The sequence below is a fragment of the Sardina pilchardus genome, chromosome 18 (assembly GCF_963854185.1).
Source record: "Sardina pilchardus chromosome 18, fSarPil1.1, whole genome shotgun sequence".
Lineage (NCBI taxonomy): Eukaryota > Metazoa > Chordata > Actinopteri > Clupeiformes > Clupeidae > Sardina > Sardina pilchardus.
In genome coordinates this window covers 28,455,838-28,465,837 of record NC_085011.1, presented here as the reverse complement: position 1 = coordinate 28,465,837, position 10,000 = coordinate 28,455,838, and the positions used below count along the sequence as shown (strand labels likewise).

The 10,000-nt window shown below is 51.3% G+C and overlaps 1 protein-coding gene across 4 annotated transcripts in view; it reads right to left on the bottom strand.

Moving 5' to 3' along the window:
- The window catches only part of macrod2 (mono-ADP ribosylhydrolase 2), a 537,441-nt gene that overhangs the window by 11,644 nt on the left and 515,797 nt on the right, over positions 1-10,000 (bottom strand). For all 4 annotated transcript variants that reach the window (XR_009936258.1, XM_062520021.1, XM_062520023.1 and 1 more), the window contains one exon: positions 4,506-4,586. Coding sequence is in view for 3 of the 4 variants with exons in the window: in XM_062520021.1 (XP_062376005.1) it covers positions 4,506-4,586 (81 nt within the window). In the remaining variant the exon portion in view is untranslated. The remainder of the gene's footprint in view (positions 1-4,505; positions 4,587-10,000) is intronic.

Here is a 10,000-nt window from a genome sequence, read left to right as displayed (position 1 = left end):
ACTGACCAATAATCAGACACACAGACACACACATACAGACAGACAGACAGACAGACAGACACATATGCTAACATCTTGCAGATACACATATACAGGGTGTAAATCCATTCACATTCACATATAAACACAAATGTTTTGGACATATACAGTACATGCTGTAGACAAGGACACACATCTACACATACAGTACACACACACACACACACACACACACACACACACACACACACACACACACACACACACACACACACACACACACACACACAAACACACAAACAAACACAGACATGTAAACATTTTGAACATACATACAGAGACATAAATACACAAATATACATGCAATTACGCATGCATACATATGTACAGTACATATACACAGCCACACACACACAAAACATACAGTACATGTACACACAAGTACAGACAGAGACACACACACACACACACACACACACACACACAGGCGAGATTGCACTGCCACTCAGGGGGTGTAATGAATAGAGATGGCTTCATGGGGGTGAGAGGTGCGTAGGTGTGCAAATGCAGCACTCCAGTCTGTACACACACACACACACACACACACCGAGTGACACTACTATGCATTTCCTGGAGCAGAGGCAATGAAAGCTCCTCTCTCTTCAGCTCAAGTGATGGAGTGGCTCCTTAATGCCAGCAGTCCGGCCTGTTTCTCACGGCAACTTCTCATCTCGCTGGAACGAGGGAGCGAGAGAGAGAGAGAGAGAGAGAGAGAGTGAGAGAGAGAGAGAGTGAGATGGATAGCGAAGGATGGAGAGAGAGAAGAGGAGAGGCGGGGAGGGGAGGAGAGGGGAGGGAGGGCAAATGAAGAAATGAGAAAGTGGGGAAAAACAAAAGGAACCCGATAGGTGTGTGAATCATGGGCTCTCAGAGCCGCTCAGGGTGTGTGTGTGTGTGTGTGTGTGTGTGTTGCGGACGCTCCTCTTATCGGCCCGAGTGTTCAACCTGCAGTCACTCCAGCCCAATGAGAGAGAATGAATGGCATCAACGATCTCTCAGGCGGATTAAATGGATGAAGCGGCGGCGGTGGCGGCCGAGCTCCTCTGTTCTCCACGCTTTGAGAGGCACCCTGGACCTATCCAGCCCGCAGACACGGATCACAATCACATGAATACTAAACATGAGGGGGGGGGGCCCTCAGGAGTGGTGGTGGTGGGGGGGGACTAAAAAAGAGCTAATCAAGTGGTGGATGTCTTGAGCAAACCAGTTTCACTTGCAAATATGGAACAAATAGCGGGTGTGGTGATTGGTGGAGGGGCAGACTCAGGAGGGAGTCTGTTTTTGTTGTGTACGTGAGTGTGTGTGAGACACAGAGACGAGTGTGTGTGTGCGTGTGCGAGTGTGCGTGTGTGTGTGTGTGGTCGACCGGGGAGTCCTCTGTGTTCTAAGATGCCAGGGCACGGCAGGGCGCGACACAGTGGATGCCAATTAAAGGCGGGTGCGTAGCAGCCCTGGGGGGGGGGGATGCGGGCTAGTGTGGGGTGGGAGGAGTGGCAATGCCCAGGACCCCTCTTCAGCAGGGGGAGCCCCTTATTGCTATTCCACCTCACAACTCACACACACACACACACACTCACTCACCCATAACACTCCGCTCACCACAGACACACACACACACACACACTCATACATACACACGCGGGCCAGCCAGGAGGGGGCCACAAGAACAAGAGAGGAGCAACAACACAAGAGAGAGGAATCAAAAGGTCTCGGACACTAAGGGCCATTGTGCTCACCGGCTGCATTTGTATAACCTAACAAGCTCACCCCCCTCTTCACCCCAGCTTACACCACACTGCAGCCTGGTGTGTGTGTGTGTGTGTGTGTGTGTGTATGTGTGTGTGTGTGTGTGTATAACCTAACAAGCTCACCCCCCTCTTCACCCCAGGTTACACCACACTGCAGCCTGGTGTGTGTGTTTGTGTGTGTGTGTGTGTGTGTATAGCCTAACAAGCTCACCCCCCTCTTCCCCCCGGGTTACGCCACACGGCAGGCGTATAACCTAACAAGCTCACCCCTTCTCCTCCCCGAGTTATGTCACATGGCCTTTGAGGCTGGCTGGTGTGTGTGCGCGCGTGTGTAACCATACAAACTTGACTCCTCTCCCCGGGTTACAGCACAGGGTCTTTGTGTGTGTGTGTGTGTGTGTGTGTGTGTGTGTGTGTGTGTGTGTGTGTGTGTGTGTGGTGTGTGTTTGATGTGTTTGTGTGTAAGTGTGTGTGTGTGTGTGCGGTGACTCTTCTGTGGAGGAGGATCTGCTGGAGGGAGCACACAGGGCACAAAAGCTGCCATTCAGATGGAGCCGGGGGGGGGGGGGGGTTCACAGACCCGTCTGGGGACCAGGGGAACACGGACAACCAGGAGAGGACAGGGGTGGACAGGGTGTGTGTGTGTATGTGTGCGTGCGTGAGTGTGTGTATGTGTGTGTGTGTGTGTGTGTGTTGAGGGGGGCAGATTAGTGTGCGACGTACACAGAGACAAATAGGCCGATGGATCTTACTTAAATGAAGGCCAAAGTGCAAGAAGTTTGGCAATGTGCAAGTGCCCAGAGCATGTACAGAAGCTACCATGTGTTGTGCGTGTGTATGAGTGCGTGTGTGTGTGTGTGTGTGTGCGTGTGTAGATCTTCCCTATGTCCTGCTGCTTATCTGAGGCTTTCTCACAATTTAGATGAAATGCAGGGGAAAGAGAATGACGTGTGTGTGTGTGTGTGTGAGAGAGAGAGAGAGAGAGAGAGAGAGAGAGAGAGAGAGAGGGTGAATGTTGGAGACCCCATTTCACCATTCTTCCACATTCCCCACCGTCCTTCGTTAAATCACAATGTTTTGAGTCCAACATCTGACCCTGCCGGTGAATAGCACTTGAGCAACCGCACTTTGCATTTTCTCTGCAGACATGAAAGTAGTTTAAACTGTGGCCCAGAGCTCTGTCTACACAGGAGAGGGCTCCAAAGAGGCTACCGTGTGTGTGTGTGTGTGTATGTGTGTGTGTGTGTGTGTGTGTGTGTGTGTGTGTGTGTGTGTGTGTGTGTGTGTGTGTGTGTGTGTGCGTAGTAGTTTAAACTGTGGCCCAGAGCTCTGTCTACACAGGAGAGGGCTCCAAAGAGGCCCTGTTAGCAGTAGCCTTGAGTAGCAGGCAGTGTTCTGTCTCTGAGCCTCCCTCTCTCCTTCACCCTTTGAGCCCAGCGCTGTGCTAGCCTTCATTTAAGATGATTTGGCCTAAAAGAATCATAGACATGTGATCATAAATCAGAGCAAGTGAGTGCTTTTTTTTAATAAAAAAAGGGAATTGTTCCAGGGTGCTAGGAGTCAGATTCAGTTCACTCTCACGGTCAGGCTACTTTCAAACACGGAGTCCCACTGTGGAGTTGAAAGTTGAGACATGAATATTTTAGAGGCAAAAGGGCGGCAGTGATAGAATGTTCTCTTCTCTTCTCTACTCGTCTTTCTCTCTCTCTCTCTCTCATGCTCGTCCTCCTCACCCCTACCTCGTCTTCGTCTTATCCTCATCCTCTCTCGCAGGTCAAGGCGAGCGAAATAAGAACCAACCGAAAATAGATGCATTAAAACGGCAACAGCAGCGGAACGGAGCGGTGTGTGTGTGTGTGTGTGTGTGTGTGTGTGTGTGTGTGTGTGGGGGGGGGGGGGGGGCGCATTAACTAAAGTTCCATTTAAGTTTGGGCTGATTAAGTCACGGAGCAGGAGGATGGGAGAGAGAGTGGAGCGGGCGGAGAGATGTGGAAGACGACCCCCTCGTCGTGACCTACATACCTGCTGAACTCACCTGTCAGCGGGAGTCGGCTGTCCTCTCAGCACTCCCACTATACCTTTGCATAATCTTGGAGTTACTTTGACCATGCATGCATACCTGTGTGTGTGTGTGTGTGTGTGTGTGTGTGTAGCAATATATTCACCTGCCATGACCCGAATGAGGAAAATGTGTGTCTACACCTCCAGGCTTCTCTAATGGTTCATGTTTGACGTCTCTACGCTACACCTCCAACATGTGCCGCTCCACCCACACGCTTGCGGAGAAGCCTCCACCCCGTAGTGTGGATGGAGCGCTGGATTTGCATGAACTGCGCTGCTCTGGATTAGCATAGAGCCTATTAAGCACTTCTCCTGCCCTCCACAGAGTCCACAGCTAAAGCAGGGCGGTCAGGAGAACGCCTCGTCTGTCTGACGCTTGGAGGAGGACGAGTTGGAGAGGACAAGTGCATAAATCACTATCAGCTGTGTGTATGTGTGAGATCAGGCCGTGTGTGTGTGTGTGTGTGTGTGTGTGTGTGTGTGGTGTGTGGTGTGTGGAGTGTGGTGTGTGTGTATGTGGTGTGTGTGTGTGTGTGTGTGTGTGTGTGTGTGTGTGTGTGTGTGTGTGTGTGGTGTGTGGTGTGTGTGTATGTGGCGTGTGGCGTGTGGTGTGTGTGTGTGTGTGTGTGTGTGTGTGTGCTGGTCAGTTGTACTCACCATCTCCGTCTGCGTCCATGTCTACGTCCGTGCCCACGTCCTCTTCCTGTTCCGCCAGTGGAGCTCTCACCTTGGGGGAGCCTAGACACAGGAGTGCAGGACACCATTACATACAGTGTGTGTGTGTGTGTGTGTGTGTGTGTGTGTGTGTGTGCTGAAGGAAACACTTCTAGTTTTTCAGAAGTGTTTTGGAGTTTTTGGATGTGGAGAAATATTAACTGTCAACTGTCAGTTGTGTGTGTGTGCATGTGAGAGCAAGCACTGAGTGGGTGTGTATGTGTCTGCTTGCGTGTGATTACTGTGCATGTGTGTGTGAATTCACGACGTCTGAGTCTTGCAGAAAAGTCCCTCTCCTTTAGAATCGCTTTAGAATAGCTGCCCCCTCGTGCTTTCCATATATTCATCAAACAGACCTGTGTGCACACAGACACACAGACACACGTGCTTAAGTTCTCCAATTCAAGAGCTCAGAACACAGAGAAGTTCTGTGAGAGTCCCAGTTCCGTGGTCTGGTCTCTGCGGTCCTGTCTCTAGTCTGTCTGGTCGTCCTCTCTCCCCTCTCCCCTCCACTGCTCTTTCCCAAGCTCTCTGAATGGAAGCACAGGGGCAGGACAAGGGTGCTGATCAAAAGAGGATCTTCAAAGGGCCGCTAAAAAGCATGTCCCCCTCCAAATGAGTTCACCCCGGCCCCCCCCCCACACACACACACCCTGCCTTTGAAGCTGATGGGGGCCGGTGGGGGCCACAGGTGACTCTGAAATGGAGGCACACATACGCACACGCACACACACACACACACACACATCCAGGGACTCACTCTCACACACAGACACACACACACACACACACACACACACACACACAGACACACAAATGCACACTCACACATGCGCAAACACAAACACACATATCCAGGAACTCACCCACACGCACACACAGACAGACGCACGCGCACACACACACACACACACACACACACACACACACACTTCCCCACTGCGGCCCAAACAAGGCCACTGATGAGAGGCTCCCACTGGAGTGGGGGAGTCTGGAGCTGAGTGGGCGTCCATTACCTGGGAGAGTGCACTGAGCAGGAGATGGGCCAGGTGCGGCCGTAATCACAGCCCAATGCAGAGGATAGCACTGCCCAGTCACTAGTCATGCACACACACACACACACACACACACACACACACACACACACACACACACACACACACACACACACACACACACACACACACACACACACACACACACACACACACACACACACACACACACACACACACACACACACACACACACACACACACAGTAATCACAGCCCAATGCAGAGGACAGCACTGAGCAGTCACTAGTCATGCACACACACACACACACACACACACACACAGTAATCACAGCCCAATGCAGAGGACAGCACTGAGCAGTCACTAGTCATGCACACACACACACACACACACACACACACACAGTAATCACAGCCCAATGCAGAGGACAGCACTGAGCAGTCACTAGTCATGCACACACACACACACACACACACACACACACACAGTAATCACAGCCCAATGCAGAGGACAGCACTGAGCAGTCACTAGTCACTAGTCACTGGCAATCCAAACCAGCGCATCTCCAGAGGCCATGACACTCACACACACTCACACTCATTTGGTAGTGCAGCAGCAGGGATGCTGGCTTAAGCCCTCTCATCTCCTCTCCTCTCTCCTTTCCTCTGTACTCCTCTCTTCTCTCCTTTCCTCTGAACTCCTCTCTTCTCTCCTCTGCTCTGTACTCCTCTCTTCTCTCCTTTCCTCTGTACCCCTCTCTTCTCTCCTTTCCTATGAACTCCTCTCTTCTCTCCTTTCCTCAGTACCCCTCTCTTCTCTCCTCTCCCCTGTACTCATCTCTCTCTCCTTCCCTCTCCTCCTCTCCTCTGCACTTCTCTCTTCTTACCTCTCCCTTTCCTCTCCTCCCCTTCTCTCCCTCCATCCCCCTCTCCTCTCCTCCAGCCCAGTTGCCAGGCAGGCGGTGTGCTTCACCAGACACCCTCTCCAACTCTGTGTTTGTTCAGGAGTGTGCAGGAGTTGGGTCTCCCACTGCTCTCAATAACAGGGCTACTTTTCCTTCCCGGAAACAAAGCCAGTCACGGCTCCTCGTGGAGCGCACAGCGGACCGGAGTGGACCGGAGTGGACGCGCGAGAGCTCTCCGGAGCGTCGACTGAGTTTCTGGAGTGGGCCGTAATTGACCCGAGAGACGAACGGCTGGCGGCCGGCGGCGTGATGGATCTCTTCGCTCGCGTTTCCACGCCACGTCTGAGCGCGGCGCACGTTCGGCGTCCGTCTCCCGAGGTCCTCGTGCGGCGAGGCGCGCAGGCTGGAGGGCAGCTGCTAATTGTGCTCCAGCGGCCATTAGCCAGGGGGCCCTGGTGTGTGTGTGTGTGTGTGTGTGTATGTGTGTGCATGCGTGTGTGTGTGTGCGTGTGTGTATGCCGGGGGGCCCTGGCTAACAAACCTCAGCGCGACCCTCAACGCTGCAGCTAGCGGCTAATAAACCTCAGCGCGACCCTCAGCGCGGCGGCTAGTGGCTAGCGCTGTCCACCAGGAGCTCCCTTCACACGCAAAACAGCCGAGAGTGAGCACGCCGCCAACACTACCAATTAATGAAGACCCCCGAGCCCCCCACCTGCTCGCCCTCCACAGGCGCTCTTGCTCTCTCTCTCTCTCTCTCTCTCTCTCTCTCTCTCTCTCTCTCTCCCTCTCTCTCATGAAGTAGGTGATGTGCCCAAAAAAACTAAACACACACACGCAAACACATGCATGCACGCGTATATACGCTTTCATGCAAATATACATGCACACACACACACAGACACACACACACACAGATGCACACATGCACACGTATATCAGAACATCACATATTAGCGTCCGTCTCTTATTAGCGTCCTCTTCCGTGTATGTGTCACTTGATAGTGATACTAATTTCTATACAAACTAAGACGGAGGATTCGTAAAGAAACGCAAGCACCCACACCATAAGTGTATCGAAATTAGCTATGTTCCAAAATGACATTTTACTGTGACTCGAAGAGCTGTAAAACACTGTTGTAAGGCTGCAGCCTGCACGCACAAAACCGCTTGGAGCTCCAGTGGAATTTTGATTAGCGACGAGCTAACCGTTGATGTACAGCAACGATTCTAGAGTGGAGCAAGATGGATCAGCTAATATTTTAGGATCAGTGCCATAGGATTCCCACAGTAGCGTCTGTGACGACACCTGAGCTTACCCAAATGGCGCCCATGGAGTCATAGAACGTACTTCAACATATCGTATTATCCAGCCTGTGATCCATCTTGCTCTGCCCTAGAATCTTTGATGTACAGTGTGTGACAGGACAACAATATGTGACCCACCAGGCCAGCACTAAACTCCGAGCATGGTAAACAAAATGGGATAGTTCAGGAGGTAAAAGCCCCGGTAAGAATCAAATCAGATTTTGTTCAACTCTACACACTTATGGCTACTGAAAAATGTAAGGTTCATTTATCAAATGTTATTTTAAGGTATTAACAAACATCTTTGTTTTAGAATTTTCAAACGAAAGGGACGATACTTGGTGCTTTTTACGATACACGCATTCATGCAAATGTATTCGCACACACACACAAACACACACACACACACACACGGTACTGCTGGTTATGCCTGTGCTGTTTGGGTTATGCACGGGGGGCATGAAAACCAGCTGTGTGTGTGCGAGAAAATGAGAAAATGACCCATAATGACCAGTAGCCTTAGATGTCCCCCGCTTCTGTGTGCTATGAATGGAGATGCCTGCGGCCATCAGGCTGCCTCAATCAAGGCACTGTTACCAGAAGGTCAGCGCGGTCCGGCTCACACACTGGTGCTCATCGTGTGCGTGTGTGTGTGTATGTCTGTGCGTCAGGCTCACACACTGGTGCTCATTAGCCCAGGCAAACACGCAGCTCTGCTAAGGACAGGCTGCAACGCAGGGGCATCAACTCAACGCCATGAGGAACTGTAGTAGCCTGTCTGTGTGTGTGTGTTTGTCTGTCTGTCTGTCTGTCTGTCTGTCTGTCTGTCTGTCTGTCTGTCTGTCTGTCTGTCTGTCTGTCTGTCTGTCTGTCTGTCTGTCTGTCTGTCTGTCTGTCTGTGTGTGTGTGTGTGTGTGTGTGTGTGTGTGTGTGGGTGTGTGTGTGTGTTTGTGTGAGAGGAATGAGAGGGTGTAGACACACCCTAGATACACACACAATGAAAACAACTTGGTGTAGAAAAACATGTACATAAACAAGACATCTACAAACAGGAAAGCACACACACACACACTCACACAACACTTGCTCAGGCGTATGCAAATACACATACACACACACATACAAAATACATCTTGCACACACACACACACCATCTCAAACAAACACCTGCTCAACCACACACACACACACACACACAAACACACAGGAAGGGGAGAGAGAGAGATACAGAGAGAGAAAGAGAGAGAGACAGAGAGAGAGAGAGAGACTGAGAGAGAGAGAGAGAGATACAGAGATACAGATATAGAGAGATAGAGAGTCCCAAGCACAGCCACATTCACAGAGGAGAACACCAAGGTAGAGGAGAACAAGGGCCCACGCAGGCGGCGTTGGTGACACAGTGGCGTCAACAGTCAGCAGCGGCCCGCTCCATCTTTGATGTCTCTCTCTATAATTGATGTTGCTTTCCAGGGAGGTGCATGAAAAGCACCCAGGCCTTTGGCGTGTGTGTGTGTGCGTGTGTGTGTGTGTGTGTGTTTTCTGCAGGCACCATATGGCAGCAACGGATGCAGCTGGGTCGCTCCCTTTTCGTTGTTTTTTCTACTCCCTTCTTTCAGCTGTGTTCGCAGAGTACCCATCAGCCACTGGGACAGTGGCGCGCGTCACACCGTACCGTACCACACCGCTCAGCTCCACGCGGCTGCTAAATAAAGCAGGCCGCCGCCATCAATAGTTAACGCCGCGACACCGCCCCACAGCGCCACACACACACACACACACATACACCGCCATACACACACACACACACACACCGCCCCGAAGTGCCTCCGCAGACAGTCCACAGCAGACAATCCTCAAAGTTTAGCCTCCAGAAGTAAACAAATAAATAAGTCAACAAATGCTTGAATAAACAATAATGTGTCGTTGCCGGTTTTCAGGGGGTTGAGGCAGGACGGGTGTGTGTGTGTGTGTGTGTGTGTGTGTGTGTGTGTGTGTGTGTGTGTGTGTGTGTGTGTATGTATGTGTGTGTATTCCCTGTTTGGACAAGGCAGGGGCTGGGGCTAGGACAACAACAAAAAAAGCCTCAGTGAAAAACAAAAGAAAACAAAGGGGAACAGGAAGGAGGGAAGAGGGGAAGGAAGGAAAAAAAGAAAGACAGAAAGAGAGAAAGTAGGGAAGAAATGAAAGTGTAAAACATCCAAGTGGAAGAAAGC